Source organism: Jaculus jaculus, chromosome 8 (genome assembly GCF_020740685.1).
Source record: "Jaculus jaculus isolate mJacJac1 chromosome 8, mJacJac1.mat.Y.cur, whole genome shotgun sequence".
NCBI classification, from domain to species: Eukaryota; Metazoa; Chordata; class Mammalia; order Rodentia; family Dipodidae; genus Jaculus; species Jaculus jaculus.
Genome location: NC_059109.1, coordinates 1828657 through 1849289, shown reverse-complemented (window position 1 = coordinate 1849289; position 20633 = coordinate 1828657). Strand labels below are relative to the sequence as shown.

Below are 20633 nucleotides of genomic sequence, written 5' to 3'. Positions count from 1 at the left end.
CGGGGCCGCGCCGGACGGTCGCCGAGTGATTGCGCCATCAGAAGCCGAAACCCCGCCTTGGCGTGCCTTGGCTCCCGACGTGACAGCCGGGTGGCGGCGGACGTCGAGGTTTTGGGGACTTCTGAGGTGACCGGGTCCTAGATCTGTGCGCGCACTTCCTAGCCCCCGCTGCGTGTGGAGGCCCGGGGCTGGGACGTGGGCCAAGGCCAGGGGCGCTCGGTGCCTGAGCGGGGCGGGGCAGGACCCGAGCCTGGAAGCCTGGAGGCTGGCTCGGTCCCTCCCCCTCAGGATCTCATGGAGCCCAGAGCCACCAAGAGAAAAGCCGAGGCTCTAGACGTGGCCCCCACGCTGCCCACGGAGCCCGCCCTGTACTCTGGGCCCTTCCCTTTCTACCGGCGCCCTTCGCAATTAGGCTGCTTTTCCCTGGACGCGCAGCGCCGGTACCACGGCGACGCCCGAGCGCTGCGCTACTACAGCCCGCCCCCCATCAACGGCCCGGGCCCCGACTTCGACCTCCGGGACGGGTACCCCGAGCGATACCTACGCCGGGACGAGGAGGTCCGCGAGGGCTTGGACCACCTGCTGCGCTGGCTTCTGGAGCACCGAGGCCAGCTGGAGGGGTGAGCGGAGCCGAGCCGAGCCCATCTGGAGCCCTCTGCGCCCCCACAGCCAACAGATGCTCCTTCGAGGGCACTGCATCGCTTCTTGGAGGGGGAGCCAGGTGAGCTAGAGTCACTTTTCCTTGCCAGGGGCCCAGGCTGGCTGGCAGGGGCCACAGTGACGTGGCGCGGACACCTGACAAAGTTGCTGACGACCCCGTACGAGCGGCAGGAGGGCTGGCAGCTGGCAGCCTCCCGGTTCCAGGGAACACTCTACCTGAGTGAGGTGGAGACGCCCACCGCTCGGGCTCAGAGACTTGCTCGCCCGCCGCTCCTGCAGGAGCTCATGTACATGGGCTACAAGTTCGAGCAGTACATGTGTGCAGGTGAGAGTTGTCCCAGGCACCGTCCCCGCTCCCCTTCCCCCGAGGCCGAGGCCCCCAGCTCTGCTGCTGCTTCTCTCCTTGTGCAGACAAACCCGGAGGCTTCCCAGACCCCTCCGGGGAGGTTAACACCAACGTGGCCTTCTGCTCTGTGCTACGCAGCCGCCTGGGAAGGCACCCCCTGCTCTTCTCAGGAGAGGTAGACTGCACAGACCCCCAGGCTGCGTCTACACAGCCCCCCACCTGTTATGTGGAGCTCAAGACCTCCAAGGAGATGCGTAGCCCTGGCCAGTGGAGGACCTTCTACAGGTTCAGGATAGGGACGGGCCGGACCAGCGCCTAAATGAGTGGGTGTGGCCGGAGCATGGGGGCAGTGAATGGTGGAGGGCTCCACTGACCTCTTGCCTCTCCTGTCAGACACAAGCTCCTGAAATGGTGGGCTCAGTCATTCCTCCCAGGGGTCCCGAATGTTGTTGCTGGCTTCCGGAACCCAGAAGGTTTCGTCTGTTCCCTAAAAACCTTTCCTACCATGAAGATGTTTGAACACGTCAGGGTAAGGCGGGTTGTCGGAGTGCCTGTGCGGTATCCCCCTACCCTCTGCACCAAGACCATGAGTCCAGCACCCAGAGTTGTGGTCTGGCTTCCACTCCCCCCACCCTCACTGCCCATCTTCTCCCACCCCGTTCCCTCCAGAATGACCCTGATGGCTGGAATCCCTCAGTGTGCATGAACTTCTGTGCCGCTTTCCTTAATTTTGCCCAGAGCACAGTTGTTGAGGATGATCCCAGGTGAGTATCCAGCTCTCTGCACCCATGCGGGTCCAGGAGCTCAGCCTGGGGCTCTTACCCAACCTCCATCTGCTCCCAGGCTTGTCCACCTATTCTCCTGGGAGCCTGGTGGTCCAGTCACCGTGTCTGTACATCGGGATGCGCCCTATGCCTTTCTGCCCACGTGGTACGTGGAAGCCATGACCCAGGACCTCCCATCACTCCCTAGGACACCCTCCCCCAAGGACTGATACTTCAGAGGGCCACCAGCCCTGTGTAAGACTAATAAAGGTGCATTTCTGGTAGGTCCTCTGCTGTGCCTGAGCCCCGCTGTCCCCATCCAATAACTCAAGCATACCCTGCTTTGTTGTTTTATTGTTACACTTTCCCCCAGACCTCATTCATTGGGTGTAGAGGCTGGCTGCAAAGACGATGTCCCGCCGTAGCAGAGTGGCCGCTGTCTCCATCTTGGCACCCAGCACAGGCTCCCCAACCAGACGGGCTGCCCCTCTCAGTGAGCGACACATCTCAGCCAGGCGCTGGATGCAGCGGACCACCAAGCCTTCAGGGGTTCCTGAGAGCCCTGCTAACTCAGAGAAGGGCTGTAGAGAGAGGCCAGAGTGAAGACTGAGTATATCAGGCCTAGGAAACCTCTCCATAGCCAGCCAACTGCCAAACCCAGGCACTCACCATACCCCGGGCCCACTCATACACAACTTCAACCAGTCCAAAATTCAGCTCTCCCACAAATTCCTCCACTGTCTGGTTCAGGCCACAAGCCACCTGGACCTCGCCAATCCGCTTGGCCACAGCCTGGACTCGTTCTATCCCCTGCAAAGGGGTAAGGAAGAAGTCAAGGCCTGCCTTCCTGCTCCAGGACCAGGGAGGCCCAGAGCACAGAAGACACTGCCACTAGAGAAGGCACCAGGCTGGGAGGGAGGCAGGGGAAACTGGGAATGCCACCACCCAGAAGAGGAGAAGATGGTGCTCCCTACCTCCTTGAGGGTACTCGGGAGCTGATCTCCAGGGTCCCCAGGGCTCTGGCAGACCAAGCCAGAGAGCAGGGCCGCGATCTCCTCAGGCCGTAAGGTGCTCAGCGCATTGTCAAACATGAGCTCAGTGAGGAGCAGCTCATGGCTGCTCATGGCACAAGCCACCTGTCCCGCCAGCTTCACAGTGCCTGCCTCGTCCACGTAACCCAGGGTCCGAAGCACCTGCAAGAAAAGGGGATGGAGGTTGGGAAGCCTGCCTTCCTGCCCCACGCCACCTCCATTCTTCCTACCTCTACTCGCTGGTGGTACTCGGGAAGCAGCAGAAGCGACTGATCCGACAGTAGGAAGCGCAGCCGCTCCATCTCCTTCCGAATGTGCATCCGTTCCTGAAGCTTCAGGTACTGCACAAAGCCGCCCATCAGCCCTCTCCACTCCCTCAGTAGGGAGGCACTGGGGACAGGTGAGGGCAGCCAGGCTACAGGCATTGGGGAGGAAACCACTCACACTTAGGAACTACCTGGGCAGGAAAACGGGGACTGTGCACACACTGAGCCCCCCGGATCAGCTCCTCCAGCTTCCGGGCCCTGAGCCCACCCTCTACCACTGACACATCCTTGAGCTGCAGGTCATTGACAGGGTCAAGTGTTGGGGGTCCCGCTGGGTAGGCCTGAGCCAGACGCAGCAACTCCTGGACAGCAGTGGTCACGGCTGCAAGGGGAGGATCCTTCCTGAAGATGGAGCAAGTTTTGCCAACTAGGACAGAAAACTCCTTTGCCACCGGAGCCTCCCTTTGTGCTGGGGACATGCCCCTTCATGGTCCCTGTTAGCCAGGCCGAGGCACCATCCCTTATACACTTCATACTATGAGCCCCTTCCTGGGAGTAGGCTACCCTGGCAGCACTGACCTGAATTTTGGTTGCTGCCTCCTGGTGAAGTCCTCCAAGATCTTCTCCCCACTCACCCGGAGCACCTTGGTAGAGACAGCAGCCACGTCTGCTGGCTGGAGCTTAGCCACAGTGTGGTCACAGGGCCCTGTGAAAGGGAAGCAGACCAAACCTCTCTGAGGCCCGGGCACCCTGCTATCACTGCTCAGAAACCATTTTCCTGCCTGGCTCTCACCTTCAGGCAAGAACAGCTTAAAGCCCACAAGGTCATCTGGGTGGGGCACAGCTGGAGTGGCTGGCCCCCCGTCCTGTGGGTCCCCAGCCATTACAGGTTTATCACACAAGACCAAGGTGGTGAAGACTCTGCTGGTGGAGTTTGAGGAGACCTGAGGGAGGCAGAAATACCACCATAGGGATTGAGGAAGGCACACTAAAAATGGACATTGAATGTCCACCCTGCCAGGAGTCTCCACATGGCACCCACTGTGGAGGGCTGGCCAAGCCAAACAGCCAGAGCAGCCTCTTGGAGGCAGAACCAGGAAGTGGGTGTAAGATGGGACGAGGCCTCTCCGCCTCCCTCCCTCAGGTCCAGGCACTCCCGGGCTCACCTGCAGGATCACGCCTAGTGCATTGTGGTGCTCCTCATTCTTAACGACCACCACCCTTCCCACTGAGAGAGACTTCAGCCCGTTCACAGACTCCATGATGCGCCGCTGGAGAGCAGAAGGGGCCCCACCGATATGGGAAGAGGTGTGGCAAGAGCAGCAAGACAAGCTCAGGAGCACAGAGTGACCTGTTGTCCTCCCTCCTCATCTCCCCAACACCCCCACTCACCTGGATCACGGCCCGAATCTCTGTCAGCTCCTCTCCCCAGCTGTAATACTCAAGCAGGTCGGCCAGTTGCCCCGTCATATCGGGCTCCTCCAAAGCCTCCAGTCTCTTGGTAAGTTCAGCCAGAGCCTCCTCATGGGCCTGAGTGGAAGGGAAGATCATCACAAGTCTCCAGGCCCAGACCGTCACACCCCAGCGACCTCTGAATGCCCACCTCTTCCCAGCCTGGCTACTGACCCACTGCCTGATGTGCTGACCTCCTCAGCCTGCTCACCTTGCTGTCCTTGCGGGCTGGAAACTCAGAGAAGCTTCTCTTCATCATGTCCTCCACCCGGAGGGCATCCACCCGCAGCAGGTTGAGGATCATGGTGTAGGTGAGGCGGAACTGGGACTGCAGCTGCGATGGCTTCCCCTGCAGCCAGGCAGGCCAATCAGCGAGACTGGGGCGGGGAGCCCCTGTGCCGCCTTACTAGTCCTCTGGGCACTAGGATGACTCAGTCACCAAGACCAAGCTCCTCAGAAACTGGTGAAATGTTAGTTACGGTAACGGAATAAGGACAATCAAAGGCCCCATCTAGCTACAGGTGCACAGAAGCAATAAATGGAGATGAATCCAGTCTCCTTGGATTTGGTCATTCTAACTCGGCTTATCCCAAGCAGAAGACGCAAGTGGGGTGGGAGAAAGCCTGGTGCTGCCACCCCCTCACCATCATCATGCGGTGCAGATCGGCCATCTCGGGCACACGGCCCTTGCAGAGCAGGATCACAGTGCCTGTGGGGTCCAGGCCCCTCCGGCCTGCCCGACCTGCCATCTGCACATACTCCCCGGGCAGCAGGTCCCGGAAGGTGGAGCCATCATGCTTGCGCATGGAGTCAAACACCACTGTGCGTGCGGGCATGTTCACACCCATGGCAAAGGTCTCGGTGGCAAACAAGACCTGGGACAGAGAGGAAGGGGGAGGGTCAGCAAAGGAGCCTGGCTGAGCCCACTTCACCCTGTAGTCCAGTCCCAGGTCATTACCTGTGGGACTTCACTTAGCAATCCAGGAGAACACACAGGAAAGCCAGAACTTGAGTCCCCTCAGTTTGCTTATACAGTTCCCTGTTTCTTTCCTTTTGCCTCCACATCCTATTTCCAACCCCCACTGCAATGACCCAATGTATCTTTTTATGTGAATGTCCTTGCACAAGATATCTTGCTTTGTGTGTATATAATAGCTCACACCACAGCAGTGACAATTTGGGGGGGGGGGTTTGCCACAGAGTACATGTGGAGATCTGGGACAACCTTGAAGTGTTGGATCTCTCCTAGCTTATTTTTCTTTTTCTTATTTTAGACAGAGAGATAAATGGCACGGGCCAGGGCCTCAGCCACTGCAGTGGAACCCCAGACGCTTATGCCAGCTAGTGGGCATGTGTGACCTTGCACTTGCCTCACCTTGTGCATCTGGCTAATGTGGGATCTGGAGAGAACATGGGTCCTGAGGCTTCGCAGGCAAGCACCTTAACCACTAAGCCATCTCCCTAGCCTTCTCCTACCTTATTTAAGACAATGTCCCTTTTTTGCTGCTAAAAGGCCAGTCTAGCTGGGCCATGGGCTTCAGGATTTTCCTGGCTCTGCGTCCACTGCCATAGAAGCATTGGGATTATAGACATGCCACTTTGTGTCTGGCATTATGTGAGTGCTGGGGTCTGAATTCAGGTTGGCAAAGCAAGCATCTTTAACCACCGAGCAATTTCCTGTGCCCTATAGCTAATTTGTTTTCTTCCTTCTTGTCCTCACATAGTGTCTCAACATCCATGCACATACCTGCAGTTGTCCCTACCATTGCTTCTGATTGGCAGCTAACTCAGTGGGAGATTCCCCACATTTGCTGAGCCATTATTCCAGTGAGGACAACCAGAACTACCGACACCCTGTTACCGTAAACAAGACTACAGAGAACAAAGGAAATGCATACTGTTTCATAGACAAAAGTGGGAGATTTTTGTGGTAGGTATATACCTGGAAATGGACCTTGGGGTCAGAGAGCATGCTATATGTCAATTTGCTTAAACAGTGCCAAGCTGGGCTGGGGAGATGGCTCAGCAGTTAAAGGTACTTGCTTGCAAAGGCTGCTGGCCTAGGTTCAGTTTCCCAATACCTATGTAGAGCCAGGTGCAAAAAGTAGCACGTGTTTGGAATTTGTTTGCAGTAGCAAGAGGCCCTAGCCTGCCCATAGTCACCATCTCTCTCTCAATCTGCTCACAAATAAATGGGGAAAGAAAAACTGGTACCAGGATGCCAAATAGTCCCAAACTGGCTACAGCTGTACCTGTAGTTCTGGACTCATAGCCTCCTACATCTGTGGCCACTCTTGCCAGGAGCTGCTCCCTAACCTAGCAGTCTAGCCACGGTGCACCCCAGCTTAAGATGGGAAAGTTTGGAGGATCAGGTAACTCACCCAAAGCTATCCAGAGAGGACATGACAAAGCTGGGGTGCAAAGCCAGGCAACCTAGACCCAGGGCCCAGGTGCCTAACCCTGCACCACCCCGCTAAGCCTCTGGCCAGCCCTAAGGGCTCTGGGAAGGCCACTTGCCCACCATGCTCACCTTGACCAGGCCGCGGCTGAACAACATCTCCACAATCTCCTTAAGGATGGGCAAGATACCACTGTGGTGCACACCCAGGCCCCGGCGCAGCAGCTCTGACATGTGCAGGACCTGTGGATGACAGGCAGGTCTTGGTCTGAACAGGTCTTGCATCGCACCACCACCCACCTCTGCAGGGACGCACCTGGGGCAGCTGGCGGTCAGAGCCTCGAAGACGCGCGAGGCAGCGCTGCAGGAAGAGGTGGATCTCACTCTTCTCTGAACTGGTGGTGAGGTCCAGTGAGGTGAGACCTGAGGCCTGCTCATCACAGCGGCCACGGGAGAAGGTGAACACTACCACAGGCAGCTGGGCCCGGGTACGGAGGGAGGCCAGCAAGGACAGGTACACTCCACGGTCCTGAGGAAGAAGGACACAGGCACAGGGTGAGTCCTTGAATCAGTGGAAGAGGTGAGCTCATGTCAAGCTCTGCAGGGCTCAAACCTAAAGTTCACGCCCTGGGAGACAAGAACAAAAGGGTGGTCAAGAAGCAGGTGTCGGCAGACACTGCTCCCAGCTCTCACCTGTGCAGGTCCCCCCTGGTGTGTGGGCTGCTTGGCCCCAAAGGTCTGTGCGTGTTTGCTCGTCCGTTCCTTCTTGGCTTCCACAGCAGCATAATATCTGGGCACAGGAAGGGGTGGCCTCAGGCCTGACCCCAACTCCCCAGCCCTGGGATTTCCCTCTGGTGTGGAAGGCCCTGGGCTTACCCCTTGGTGTGGAAGGCCCCTCGGGAGTCCAGTAGCAGGAAGAGCTCCCCCTGCGTCTTAGGGCTATTCCCTGTAAAAAGATAGTGCTCCAGGGGGACTGGGCGGGAGACAGTGCTGATCACAAAGATCTGCCGACGCTTTAGCCGCCTAAAGGGAGCAGAGGGCACAGTTCAGAGGTGGCTGCAGGAAGGAGCCCACTGTCTCCCAGTCCCATCTGAGACCCAGAATGGAAGAACTTCCCCCACCATCCATCTCAACATGCAGAATGTTTTGGGCCCAGGGGACCCTTCTCTTCCAGCCCTGATTGAGGAATACCAGGGCGCCTTCACCCGATCACCAAGCTCACCCGATCCAGTCAGCAAACTCCAGGGCATTGGGGACAGTGGCACTCAGGAGGATGATGGAGACATGGTCAGGGAGCATGATGAGTACCTCCTCCCACACGACCCCACGCTGGACACACATGGGGAACACAGGTCACCAGGAGCACACAGACGAACTGCTGCCTCCCAAGCCCAGGTGGGCCAAGAAGGCAGTAAGGACGTCCTTGGGGTGTGGGTCAGGGGAGCTGCTCCCTGCTCCCTCACCTCGGCATCGTTGATATAGTGCACTTCGTCAAAGATCACCCACTCCAGGTCCCGGATGACATCTGAGCCACTGTATAGCATGGAGCTGAGAAAAAAAGGCCACATGCTGATACCTCAGTGGCTCCCATCTCCTCAGCAGGCAGGCAGGCTCTCTGGAGCAGCCTCCTGGGACCACCCAAACCCACGTCAGAGGACCCCACTCTCACCGAAGGATCTCCGTTGTCATGATGAGACAAGAGGCCTCCGGATGCAGTTGCACGTCTCCAGTGAGCAGACCCACATCCCCAAATGTGTTCCGGAAGTCTCGGAACTTCTGGTTGCTCAGAGCCTTGATGGGGGAAGTGTAGATGGTCCTAGGAGAGTGTAAAGTGAGCCAATCCCTCCACATGCACCCAAAGCCAGCACCCATCTTCAGTGTGAACTCTCCCAGAGTTACACTCTTTCTTCACACAAACAGCCCTGGAACTCTCCTAAACTAGCCTGCATCATCTTTCTACCCTTTTCTCCCACCAGGCTTCTGATTTCTCTCTGGGCCCCAACTCAGCCTCCTGACCTCATATCTAAAGAATGAGGCAGAGAGCTAACAGGAGAGATGACTGGAGAAGGGGAAGCCAAGGAGACCATTTTACCGTGTCATGTGTTTCTGGGCCAGGGCAATGGCATACTCAGCTACAACTGTCTTCCCAGCCGACGTGTGAGCTGCCACAAAGACAGAGTCATGCCGCTCCAGGTGCAGGATGGCTTGTTTCTGGAACACGTCTGGCTCAAATGCCCACTGTGTAAGAGAACGCAGTGGGCTGCAAGAAGAGGACCTTTCTTCTTCCCACACACAGGGCAGAGGGAGGAAGACCAAGACAGGCCTGGAAGGCGTCTGGCCTCTGGTGGATGAAGGAGATGAGGGGATGCTAGAAGGCAGAGCCAGGCGCTGGGTCATGAAGAGGTCAGAAGACTGTGCAAGACCTAGGCCATAGTACCTTGAACGCTGGCTGCGGAATGAGGCGGTAGAAATCACCCACAGGGGAGGTAACGTCCACAGGGACGGCCCACTGCTCCTGAGGTGGAGGCTTGGGAGGTTCCGGGGAAGACATGACTGTGGATGCATCCTAGAAAAGTCCGAGGCAGGGCTGGGGGAGGCTCTGTGGTTAAAGGCACTTGCTCCACAAGCCTGCAAACTGGAGTTCGGATCCCCAGCACCCACATATGCCAGATGCACAGAAGCACAAGCGTCTGTCATCCCTACTGTCTAAACAATGGGAGACAGTCAGGAAAATTCCAAAGCCTGTGGGCCAGCTGGTGTGGCCTTTCTGATGACAGAAACAAATGAGAGCTACCGTGTCTCAAACAAGGTGGAAAGAGAAGATCAACACCCTAAGGCTGTCCTCTGATCTCCACATGTGCACCACACACACACATGTATGCACGTATATTTTTAAAAGTGTCAGGGTGGGGGGTTAATGCATAGCCTCAGAGAGCGCTTGCCTGCCAGTCTCCCCAAGATGTGCCGCTCCTCCCCTCAGACAACCAAGCCACCCACCCTCTCGAGGAGCAGGGCCTCTTCCTGCTCACCTCTTCCACCCAGAGCCACCCACCTTCAACACGAGGTCCTCCAAGCTGCTTGCTCGAGCCAGGGGAGCACTGGAGGGAGGGGACGATGCAGTGTCTCCTCCAGGACCTCCTGGCTGGCCCACAGCCTCACTCTCGTCCTCATCACCTCCACCCAGATCCAGAGGCTCCAGCAGACGGCTGAGGCTGAGCAACCCGGGCACTGGAGCTGGGTGATCTGAGGAGCAAAGCCACCTTGTCACATCCAGCTGTCCCTAGAGCAGTGCACCCGGCAAATCCTCATCAAACTCACCCTTGGGAGCAAAGTCCACGCCTTTCTTGAAGCCCGGTGGGACAGTGAGAAGATCTGGGGCGGGGGGATAGAGAGACAGCATCAGGGCTGTGGCAGGCTGTTGCATGAGTTCTACACTATACAACAGGGACATTGCAGCTGGGCACGGCTGCTGTGACCATTTCCTAATAGCAGAAAGGATGTCTCTCCTTTGTGAGAGGTTGGGAGGACACCTTTTCCTAATTTCCAAAACCACACAAGGGTGGCCCTTCCTCTTCAGACAAAGAGCTCACCTCACCTTTCTCAAAGTCTATCTCCTCCTCAGCCTCTTCCCGAGTGTTTAGATCTGTGATGGTAGGCTCATCCATCCCGCCTAGAGTGATCACAGGTATTCAAAAAATGAGAGCAACTCAGGATGAATGGGGAAACCCTTTCCTGAAGTCTAAATGCTCCCTCTGCCACCACCCTGTGACCACACAACTTACCTGGCCAGAAAGGGTACTGTGTTGGGTTCCCCCACAGAGACTGGGAGGCTGGCCCAGGAGGCCGGCGAAGAGACAAGGAGGTGGTGGCTGACAGACTGGTGTTCTCCAGCAGGACCTGAGGCAAGAGACCAGAGTCCCAGTGAAACTGAGCCTCATCTCTGACCACCTTCCCCAGCTCTGCTTCCTGTGCTAGCTGCTGATCTCTTACCTCCTTGTAGCCCAGTATCTGGCCTGTGGTTGGGTGTCTTTGGGCCTGAAGGTCGGATGGGACTGGAGCCCCAGGTGCAGCCAGGAGCGACCAGGGATCGGTCTTTCTTGGCCATTTTCTGGAGAGAGGAGGGAAGGTGACTTTGGAGTCTACTTTCTGCCTCTCCCTATTTCTCAGCTGGCCTAGCTCAGGTCCCTCCAGAGTCCTCACCGAGCCGAGTGCTCTACAGCATGCAGAGGGAGCCAGGCTGGGCATGACAGGAACAGTTGCTCTGCTTCTTGCTGTAGGGCCGGGGCACAGGGAGGGAGGCCATGGGGAAGCTGGGCCGAGGGCACGACAGAGAAAGTGCAATTAAAAGAGGCAATGCAGGCTGGAGAGATGGCTTAGCAGTTATGGCACTGGCCTGGGAAGCCTAAGGACCCAGGTTCAATTCCCCAGGACCCATGGAAGCCAGCTGCATAATGTGGCCCCTGTGTCTGGATTTCGTTTGCAGTATCTAGAGGCCCTGGCACTGGCCTGGGAAGCCTAAGGACCCAGGTTCAATTCCCCAGGACCCATGGAAGCCAGCTGCATAATGTGGCACCTTTGTCTGGATTTCGTTTGCAGTATCTAGAGGCCCTGGTGTGCCTGTTCTCTCTCAAATAAATAAATACTTAAAACAAGTTTGTTTGCTTCTTTTTAAGAGGCTAGCCAGGCATGGGTGGCACACACCTCTAATCCCAGCACTCAGGAGCCAGTGGTAGGATCACCATGAGCTCAAGGCCACCCTGAGACTTCGTGATGAATTCCAGGTTAACTTGGGCTAATGTGAGACCCTACCACCAAAAACAAACAAAAAAAAAAAAAAAAAAAAGAATTTTTTAAAACCTTTTTTGGTTCATTTTTATTGACTTGAGAGTAACAGAGAAAGAGGTACGCAGATAGACAACGGGCGCGCCAGGGCCTCCAACCTCTGCAAACGAACTCCAGACGCGTGCGCCCCCTTGTGCATCTGGCTAACGTGGGTCCTGGGGAATCGAGCCTCGAACCGGAGTCCTTAGGCTTCACAGGCAAGCGCTTAACCGCTAAGCCATCCCTCCAGCCCGAGAAAAGAATTTTTTAAAGGAGGTCATGGCAGTTGTGTTTCGATCAGATGGGAGACGGCCCCAATAGACCGGCGAGGGCCATCACTTGCATTCCAAAGATTGTCCAAAACACTACCTTCAACTGGATGAGCTGGGGCACTACTTTACACAGACTGGATCTCAGACTCACACAGATTAATCACGAGGTATACTTAAAAGACGAGAATCACTAATATTAAGAAGGGTTTTTTTGCCGGGCGTGGTGGCGCACGCCTTTAATCCCAGCACTGGGGAGGCAGAGGTAGGAGGATTGCCATGAGTTCAAGGCCACCCTGAGATGACAGAGTTAATTCCAGGTCAGCCTGGACCAGAGTGACACCCTACCTCGAAAAACCGAAAAAAAAAAGGGGGGGGGGTTGGACCTACTGATGAGGATCCAGGGACTCAAAAAGCTAGCATGTCCACGACTAGTGCCCTGAGGCCTGCGGACAGAAGGGCGCTGCACAGAAGGGGGAGACGCGGTGCACCGAGCAGCTCGGAGAGGATCCCCAGCACTCCCCGCTCCGTCCTCCTCGGGGCCGTCCGGTACCGACAGGACCCGGATGACAGCGTACAGCCACGGAAGTGCGAGGTCCTGACAAAAGGGTGTCGCTGGTTTCAGGCTCCGCGCGGGTCAACTGTCACTCACGGTGCTCTCGGGAGCCCCGGGCACGTTCAGCAGTTCCCAGCGTCCTGTGCATCCCACTTCCAGGGCGCGGAGGGGCAGGTCCAGGGGGTCCGGGGGAGGCAGCACTACGGGGAATGGGGGCGGGGAGAGAGAAGGGTCACAGCTCAGGGGTCAAGAGTCATCCGCCGTGCGCTCCTCGGGCCAAGACTTGAAGTCCCCCTGCCCTCACCAAGTCGCTCAGTCTCCAACATCCCGAAGGTACAGCGGCCGCCGGAGCAGCCCGGAAACTCAACTGGTAGCCGCGGAGTAGGCTCCGCCCCGAGACGGGCGGAAGTTGAAGCGACTTCCGGCGCGGGGGCGAGCGCGGCCGGGCGGAAGCGGCTGCGCCGCCGCCTTGGTTACCGCGTTCTGCGTCCGCGCGACGTCATCGCCCCGAGCCGGCTCGCCGCGGCAGCGCGGGCGCCGCCCGACCCGGTGGGGCCCGACAGCCGGCCCGCAGGTGAGCCCTTCCCGCCGCCCCTGCTCCAGAGCCCGGCGCGTTGTCCTCGTCGTCTCGAGGCCCCGGGAGCGCCAGCCGCCGCGCCGCGGGACCCCGAGGTCGGCGCTGCCAACCCTGATGGGCTTGCGGCTCGGGGCCATCGCCTGGCAGCCTGCCCGGTTACGCGATGCGCCCACCCAAGGGCGCTGGTGTCTGCACCTCGGAGACTAGAGGGAATGCTGCTTGCCTACGCCGAGAGGGACGTGGGCATCAGCCCGTGGGGGGGGACAGGGCTAGGGCAGGGCCAAAGGCAAGAGGAGGAGCCGGCGGGCCTGGAGGGTGGGCTCGGGGTCCAGGGCAGCGGGCCTTGAGTGGTGACAGTTGAGAAAGATGTTGGGTTTTTTGTTTGTTTTATGTCTCAGCTCTCCATCCAGGAGCCATCATGTTGGTGATACCCCCCGGACTGAGCGAGGAGGAGGAGGCTCTGCAGAAGAAATTTAACAAACTCAAGAAAAAGGTGAGGGAGTGTGCAGGGCATGGGCTGGGCTTCCATATTCGGCACCCTGAGGACACGTGGGATGAATGCTGAAGGGATGAGGGTTCTCCCGGCTCATGGAGGTGGGGGGGGGAGGGGCTGTCGCCTCTCTGGCTTCAAGTCTTGGCCCAGGCCTCCTTTCTTCCCTGTGCAGTCCTTCGGAATTACCAACCTTTCCTGGGTCTTACCGAGCTGAGATTTCCCAGTTCCATCCAGTGCCTTACTGAAAGCCATCAGATAACCCAAACTGAAGCTGTCCTCTTCCCACCTAATCTAGTCTCTCTCTCTCTCTCTCTCTCTCTTTTGTTACTTTTACTTATTTGAGAGCGACAGAGAGAGAGAGATAATATGATTGGGTGCGCCAGGGCCTCCAGCCACTGCAAACGAACTCCAGACGCGTGTGCCCCCTTGTGCATCTAGCTAACATGGGTCCTGGGGAATCGAGCCTCAAACCGAGGTCCTTAGGCTTCACAGGCAAGCGCTTAACCACTAAGCCATCTCTCCAGTCCTAGTCTCATTTCTTCATATTTCAGATAGGATCTACTATACTCAAGTCTTACGTTTGGCCTCCAAATTTCATCTCTTTGACTTTCTTTTTCCCCACAAAGCCTCACAAACTAGCCCAGGCTTGTGTGAAACTCACTACGGAGCCCAGGGTGGCCTCAAAGTCATAGCAGTTCTCCTGCCTCAGCCTCCCACGTGTTGAGATCACAGGCATCAGCCACCGTGCTCATCTCTGACTTCTGAACTATTTACATAGCCAGATACTGTCAACCCTTTCATGCCCTTTCCCAGCCCTCTCTCCTTATTTATTCATGATAGGGATTGAGGCAGGGTCTCACTGTAGCCCAGGCTGACATAGGACTCACAGTGTTCTTTACTCAGCTGCTGGAGTGCTGGGATTATAGGCCTGGGTCATCATGTCCAGTTTGTTGTGTTTTATTTTATTTTTGTGTTTTATTTTTTCCTGAAACAAGATCTGACTTACATGGCCCAGGCTGGTCTTGAACTCCTGGACTCCTGCTGTCTTTCTGCCTCAGCTTTCTGAGTAGCTAGAACTACAGGTGCACAACACCATACCCAGCATGCTGAATACTCTTGATACCTCTAAGTAATTTAGTCTGTTTATTCATGCCTGTGAGTTCCTCAGAACCAGGCTTTGCTGACACTCACCTAGGCGACTGTAATGGCCTCTCAAGTTTCTTAAGTCTTTTGTTTGGACAGACTTCTTCACTTGTGTGAAAATGGTCATTGGGGGCTGGAGAGATGGCTTAGTCATTAAGGCATTTGCCTACAAAGCTTATGGACCCAGATTCCATTCCCCAGGACCCACATAAGCCAGATGCACAAGGTTATGCATGTGTCTGGAGTTCTTTTGCAATGGCTGTAGGCCCTGGCATGCCCATTCTCTTTCTGTCTTTCTCTCTCCTTCCCACTGCCTCTTTCCCACTCTTAAATAAATTTTAAAAAATTTAAAATGATCATTGGGCCAGGTGTGGTGGCACACACCTTTAATCCTAGCACTCTGGAGGCAGAGGTAGGAGGATCACACTGAGACTACATAATGAATTCCAGGTGTTCCTGCTCCTAGGCCAGAGCAAGACCTTACCTCAAAAAAAAAAAAAAAAAAATCAGCTGGGTATGGTGGCACATGCTTTTAGTCTTAGCACTTGGGAGGCAGAGGATCACCATGCGTTTGAGGCTAGCCTGAGACTACATAGGGAATTCCCTGGGCTAGACAAGACCCTACCTTGAAAAACCAAAAACAACAACAACAAAATCAATGGAAACAGTAAACTCTGTTTCCTCTTTCTCAGAACCTTTCAGAGGAGCCGGGCGTGGTGACGCACGCCTTTATAATCCCAGCACTCGAGAGGTAGAGGTAGGAGGATCACCATGAGTTTGAGGCCACCTTGAGACTACGTAGTGAATTCCAGGTCATCCTGGACTAAGAGGTTTTACAGTGTGTATAGAGGAGAGCAAAGCCCTAAAATCTTGCTTTGGCATTCTTGTCAATCAAACAGAATTACTACTTCCAACATACACATTCCTGAGACCTGCTTTCCGCATCTTTGCTACCTTGCTTTCTTTTAATGTACCCTCTCCTTTGTTCAGCTGATTCTATTCAGGATTCCATCTAATGGCCGTTTAAGCATCAGGAAACCTTACTTGCTTTCAGCTGTGATTAACCTGCACCTTTATAGTCATGTTGACTGTCAGCGTAGTCATTTTCCTTCCTGGGCTGTACGTTTATTTATCTTCTCAAGGAGGGTCTCACTGTAGTTCAGGCTGATCTCAAAGTCACTCTGTAACCTCAGGCTGGCCTCAAGCTCATGGCAATGCTACCTCAGCCTCCTGAGCAGAGATTAAAGGTGTGTGCTGTCATGCCTGGCTTGTTTCTGATAAGGAATTAGGCATTTCACTTCTTGCCTGTGTTTACATGCAAGTGATAGGCTGGAGCTCCATTCCATGATTTCATTTGATTGCACCTTCAGAACAGAGACTGGAAGGTCTCTGGATACCGTAGTTAGGTTGGCTTAAATACTGTTGGCAGAATGATGGCGGGGTGTATATGCACCACTCCAGGGGCATCGTTTGCATTGTTTTGTTTTGTTTTTCTGCCAAGAAAGCTGACTCAGACTGGGGCGATAACTCAGCTGGTAAAGTGGCTGTCATGCAAGCATGAGAGTGTAAGCTCTGCTCCCCGCACGGATAACAGTGCCGGGCCCGGCAGAGCATTTCCGAAGTCCCAGCAGTAGAGAGGTGGGGACAGGGATCCCCCGGGCTTGCTGGTGAGCTCATTAGCTGAATCAGTGTTCAGGGAAACCCTGTCTCAGTAAATAAGTGAGTCTGGGGAGATGGTGCAGTTGAAGGCACTTGCTTGCAGAGCCTGCCCGTTTAGGTTCAGCTCCCCAGTGATCCAAGTAAAACCAGATGCAGAGTGGCACGTGCATCTGGAGTTCATTTGCAGTGTCATGAGGTCCTGGGCACCCATATTCTCTGAAATAAGTACTTAACAATATTTAAAATACATAAGGTGGAAAGTGACAAAGGAACACACCTGAAGTCTGCCTCTGGCCTCCACACCCATATGTGTGTGTGTACACACACACACACACACACACACACGGATGTACTTCACATACACTTGCAACAGGCAGGAAGGCAGCTGTCTTGAGAGGACTGGCTGCTGTTCACTTAACAGTCTCCCCCTCCCCCCATTCCAGAAGAAGGCCTTGCTGGCTCTGAAGAAGCAGAGCAGCAGCAGCACGGCCAGCCAGGGCGGTGTCAAGCGCTGTGAGTGACCAGAGCCCGGGGCCCTGGGGGCGGCGTGGGCTGCCCTCCACCCTGCCCCATGAATGACACTCCGCCTCCCACCCCAGCACTGTCAGAACAGCCTGTGGTGGACACTGCCACAGCAACAGAACAGGCGAAGCAGCTGGTGAAATCCGGAGCCATCAGTGCCATCAAGGCCGAGACCAAGAATTCAGGCTTCAAACGTTCTCGAACCCTAGAGGGGAAGTTAAAGGTAAGCCGCCAGAGTCCTGATGTCGGGGTTCTCCCCCAAGTATGAATTCAGACTACCAGAGCCTGATGTCGGGGTTCTCCCCCAAGTACGTATTCAGACTACCAGAGCCCTGATGTTGGGGTTCTCCCCTGGGTGGAAGGGACACGAGCTTAGGGAGCAGCAGTAAGTGTTCAGACTCAGGCAAGTTGCTGTGCTGTTCCAAGTTTTAGTCTGGAATCATCTTTTGGAGGGGACGGTTATAGTTTTCAGGCAGGGTTTCACTCTAGCCCAGGCTGGCCTCAAACTCAGTGCTCCTCCTACCTCTGCCTCCCTCCAAGTACTGAGATTAAAGTTGTGTGTTGCCACACCCAGCTTCATTTTTTCCCCCTTCTTTTTGAGATGGGGCTCACTGTCTTACTCAGGCTGGTATACAACTCATGAACAGGTGATCCATTTGTTCTTCAAGTCTTGGGGACTAGGGCACACCCATACACCGTAGCGCAGCTTTAGGTTTCTTATCTAGAAAATGAGAAGCCTAGGTGTGTGTCATGCACTGACACTGGGTTCTTCTGCACCCTAGGATCCTGAGAAGGGGCCTGTGCCCACTTTCCAGCCGTTCCAGAGGAGCATATCAGCAGATGAGGACCCACAGGAGGTAGTGGTTCCCTGTCTCTGTCCCTTGGGGTGAGGCGTGAGGAGATGAAAAACCCACTCCAACATCTAGGAATCATCTTAACTGTTCTTGGTCTTTGTTTCAGTCATCCAGGCGTCCCCAGAGGAAGTCTCTATATGAAAGGTTAGCAAGAGAATGAGTCCAATTTGATTGGGGGTCGATGGCCAGAGGTTTGTGATTGGAGTGGAAAGAGACTGCAGAGGGACTGTTGACTGTCCTCAAGGTCTAGGTGGAGATAAAAACCGCTCTTGATTCTCACTCTCGCTTCTCCCAGCTTTGTGTCTTCTAGTGATCGACTTCGGGAACTGGGGCCAGATGGAGAAGAAACAGAGGCCGCTGGGGCTGGAGATGGCCCACCTCGAAACTTCGACTGGGGTTATGAAGAACACGGTGGTGCCCGCTCTTCAGCCTCCCCTCCCCGGAGCCGCAGCCGGGACCGCAGTCATGAGAGGAGCCGGGACAGAGACCGAGACCGAGAGAGGGAGCGAGACAGAGACCGAGAGCGGGACAGAGATCGAGACAGGGACCGGGAAAGAGACAGAGATCGGGACAGGGATCGAGACCGAGACCGGGAGCGGGACCGAGAGGGCCCTTTCCGCAGTGAGTGGTCCTGGGTAGGGTCAGGTTGGTCCTACTAAGGTGGATGTGAGATGGACCATGTGGTGACAGTCATTTCTGACTTCTAGGATCAGACTCATTCCCTGAACGCCGGGCGCCTCGGAAGGGGAACACTCTGTATGTGTATGGAGAAGATATGACCCCCACCCTCCTCCGTGGGGCCTTTTCTCCCTTTGGAAACATCATTGACCTCTCCATGGATCCACCCAGAAAGTAAGGAAGAAAGGCCTAGGATGTGAACCTGGGGACGGAGCTGCCTTGTCTCCACAGCTTGTTGCCTGGGGTTTGATTGGATCTGGTGGGGTCCCCCGGCCTGTGCTGACCCTGTTTTCTCTCATCCCAGCTGTGCCTTCGTCACCTATGAAAAGATGGAGTCAGCAGATCAGGCTGTTGCTGAGGTTGGGACCTCTCAGACCTATTCATCCCATTCCTCCTCTCATCCTCACATTTCTGCCTCAAATACTCGGGGTCCAGGACAAAACTGATTCTTCCTGACAGAGCTGACATCTACAGACGCCTAGCATAGCCGCCCTGGGGTAATTTTCGGCTCTCTGTAACGCCCCTCCTCCATCCCCTACCCTCTGCACTGCAGCTCAACGGGACCCAGGTGGAATCTGTCCAGCTCAAAGTCAACATCGCCCGCAAGCAGCCCATGCTGGATGTCGCCACCGGCAAGTCTGTGTGGGGCTCCCTCGGTAGGTGCAGGATTCTCCCCCCTGCACATCTGTGGGTTCCCTAAAAGTGCTAAAGGTTTAAAAAGAAGAAGAGGCTAAAAGTTAGAATTTGGGTTGAAGCTGAGGGTGGAGAATTGCCAGGCTGTCTGCCAGAGGTAAGGAGAGGAGAGACAAGCATGACTGAAGCAGGTGGGGTCGGGGTGGAAGGAGGCAGTGTCTCCTGCAGCTTGTTCCCTCCCAGCTGGAGCATGGTGGGTGTTGAACTTGAACTAGGGACAGGCACTCGATGGGAGATGAGGACCAGAAGTATAGATTTGAGTCATGTGCATCACAGGGTCCACAAGATGAAGAACCATTGGAAATGTGCATTCTGGAGAAAACAGTGACCCAAGACTGACTTAAGGAATTGTCAGGAATATGTTGGGAAGCTGGACTCTGCTCCGCATACCCCACACGTCCCCAGCAATCTTGACACACTAGGCTGAAATTTAGACTGCAGCAATCCTGAAAGGTCTGAGCCAAGCAGCACGAGAGGGGCCGAGAGACGCGGGTTGCGCAGGCAGAGTGGTGAGCGGTGGCAGGGTGAGGCCGGAGAGGAGGAGCTGCTCACCGTGGTGGGGCTGGGGGGGGGGTGACGAGGAGCCCTTGGATAGAGCGAGAAGAGGGCCGTGGAGGTGGAGAAGGAAGAAGGCAGGGCAGTCAGGGTGTGAAGGAGCATGCTAAGGACCCGAGCTTCCTCCAGGAAAGCTTTGGTACACCTGGTAGTTTCCTGAAGACAGATCTTTCTGGGAAGAGTGAGCAGAGGCAAGGTTTTGGAGGAAGAGTGACCCTGTAGACGCCAGAAAAGAAATGGCACCCACCAGTGTGTCCATAGAGTATCACAGAATTGTTCTCATTTTAATTTTATAAATATTTTTATTTACTTATTTATTTGACAGCAAAGACAGTGTGGATGTACCAGGGCCTCTGTTGCTGCAAACTCCAAATGCATGTGCCACTTTGTGCGTCTGGCTTTAACATGGGTACTAGAGAATCAAACTCAGGCTGGCAGGCTTTGCAAGCAAGTGCCTCTAACCACTGAGAACTCTCTTTGGCCCTTCACTTTTGGTTTTCATGTATTGGCCAAAAGCCATGGGTCAACATCATCCACCATACCTCACAACCATGGCATTTGGAGATGTTCTAATGACCAGACGTTCCAATATATGGCCCGACACCTTACACTGTTCATGAGGGGGTTGGCCACCAGAGGGCACCATGAACACCAGGCTGCCAGGGGACCCATAACAACCTTCTGACCTTACATGTCACTCTCCTCTTTCCTAGCTGTCCAGAACAGCTCTAAGGGTTGCCACCGGGACAAGAGGACCCAGATCGTGTACAGTGATGATGTCTACAAGGAAAACCTTGTGGATGGCTTCTAGAACACAGCTGTAATCCTTGTGCCTCACATGCCCAAGCACTGGTCTTAGTAAACTCTGGGGTGGAAGCCCACACGTCTGCCTTCAG

General features: G+C 55.4%; 3 protein-coding genes across 9 annotated transcripts; 2 read left to right on the top strand and 1 right to left on the bottom strand.

Moving 5' to 3' along the window:
* The first annotated feature begins 43 nt into the window (after positions 1-43).
* On the top strand, positions 44-11388 carry Dxo (decapping exoribonuclease). Of its 6 annotated transcripts, XR_006638565.1 has the most exons (9): positions 44-620; positions 750-985; positions 1072-1291; positions 1400-1535; positions 1676-1770; positions 1850-2051; positions 6244-6449; positions 7194-8312; positions 8520-11388. XR_006638565.1 is itself a non-coding variant. In XM_045157262.1 (7 exons), the coding sequence occupies exons 1-6, from the start codon at positions 295-297 to the stop codon at positions 1998-2000; spliced, it is 1164 nt and encodes a 387-aa protein (XP_045013197.1). In that variant the 5' UTR covers positions 44-294; the 3' UTR covers positions 2001-2040; positions 2144-5073. The 6 variants fall into 6 exon arrangements, 2 of the variants coding, with proteins under 2 accessions (XP_045013197.1, XP_004672043.1); XR_006638564.1 differs by having other exon boundaries at positions 7226-11388; XR_006638563.1 differs by having other exon boundaries at positions 7194-11388.
* Skiv2l (Ski2 like RNA helicase) lies at positions 2105-12976 on the bottom strand. The gene is made up of 28 exons (XM_004671931.2): positions 12868-12976; positions 12660-12763; positions 11118-11227; positions 10908-11025; positions 10700-10814; positions 10513-10587; positions 10236-10289; positions 9970-10160; positions 9355-9483; positions 9010-9155; positions 8587-8733; positions 8381-8465; positions 8140-8246; positions 7794-7940; positions 7611-7707; positions 7234-7446; positions 7050-7160; positions 5164-5394; positions 4731-4868; positions 4460-4597; positions 4234-4338; positions 3861-4011; positions 3647-3773; positions 3259-3469; positions 3032-3142; positions 2745-2963; positions 2440-2580; positions 2105-2351 (listed from the first exon to the last, which is right to left on the bottom strand). Exons 1-28 carry the CDS (start codon positions 12887-12889, stop codon positions 2151-2153), a joined length of 3744 nt encoding a protein of 1247 aa, XP_004671988.2. The 5' UTR covers positions 12890-12976; the 3' UTR covers positions 2105-2150.
* Positions 12977-13076: 100 nt separating this feature from the next.
* On the top strand, positions 13077-20620 carry Nelfe (negative elongation factor complex member E). 2 transcript variants are annotated; one of them, XM_045155681.1, is made up of 11 exons: positions 13077-13137; positions 13539-13633; positions 16879-16948; positions 17035-17180; positions 17740-17817; positions 17918-17955; positions 18107-18432; positions 18519-18663; positions 18794-18848; positions 19043-19145; positions 20451-20620. In XM_045155681.1, exons 2-11 carry the CDS (start codon positions 13559-13561, stop codon positions 20546-20548), a joined length of 1134 nt encoding a protein of 377 aa, XP_045011616.1. In that variant the 5' UTR covers positions 13077-13137; positions 13539-13558; the 3' UTR covers positions 20549-20620. The 2 variants fall into 2 exon arrangements, with proteins under 2 accessions (XP_045011616.1, XP_045011617.1); XM_045155682.1 differs by having other exon boundaries at positions 13078-13137; positions 17740-17814.
* Positions 20621-20633: the final 13 nt, after the last annotated feature.

What these genes read in the sequence shown, in the direction of transcription:
- Nelfe (XM_045155681.1), top strand. Translation starts at nt 13,559, where the DNA reads ATGTTGGTGATACCCCCCGGACTGAGCGAGGAGGAGGAGGCTCTGCAG. An exon ending in CCCTAGAGGGGAAGTTAAAG is followed by an intron (nt 17,181 to 17,739) that starts GTAAGCCGCCAG and finishes TCTGCACCCTAG; the next exon opens with GATCCTGAGAAGGGGCCTGT. An exon ending in CAGATCAGGCTGTTGCTGAG is followed by an intron (nt 18,849 to 19,042) that starts GTTGGGACCTCT and finishes TCTGCACTGCAG; the next exon opens with CTCAACGGGACCCAGGTGGA.
- Skiv2l (XM_004671931.2), bottom strand. Translation starts at nt 12,889, where the DNA reads ATGTTGGAGACTGAGCGACTTG. An exon ending in CAGCCCGCAAGGACAGCAAG is followed by an intron (nt 4,598 to 4,730) that starts GTGAGCAGGCTG and finishes CCTTCCACTCAG; the next exon opens with GCCCATGAGGAGGCTCTGGC. An exon ending in TCCCGAGTACCCTCAAGGAG is followed by an intron (nt 2,581 to 2,744) that starts GTAGGGAGCACC and finishes ACCCCTTTGCAG; the next exon opens with GGGATAGAACGAGTCCAGGC.
- Dxo (XM_045157262.1), top strand. Translation starts at nt 295, where the DNA reads ATGGAGCCCAGAGCCACCAAGAGAAAAGCCGAGGCTCTAGACGTGGCC. An exon ending in CACCGAGGCCAGCTGGAGGG is followed by an intron (nt 621 to 749) that starts GTGAGCGGAGCC and finishes TTTCCTTGCCAG; the next exon opens with GGGCCCAGGCTGGCTGGCAG. An exon ending in CGAGCAGTACATGTGTGCAG is followed by an intron (nt 986 to 1,071) that starts GTGAGAGTTGTC and finishes CTCCTTGTGCAG; the next exon opens with ACAAACCCGGAGGCTTCCCA.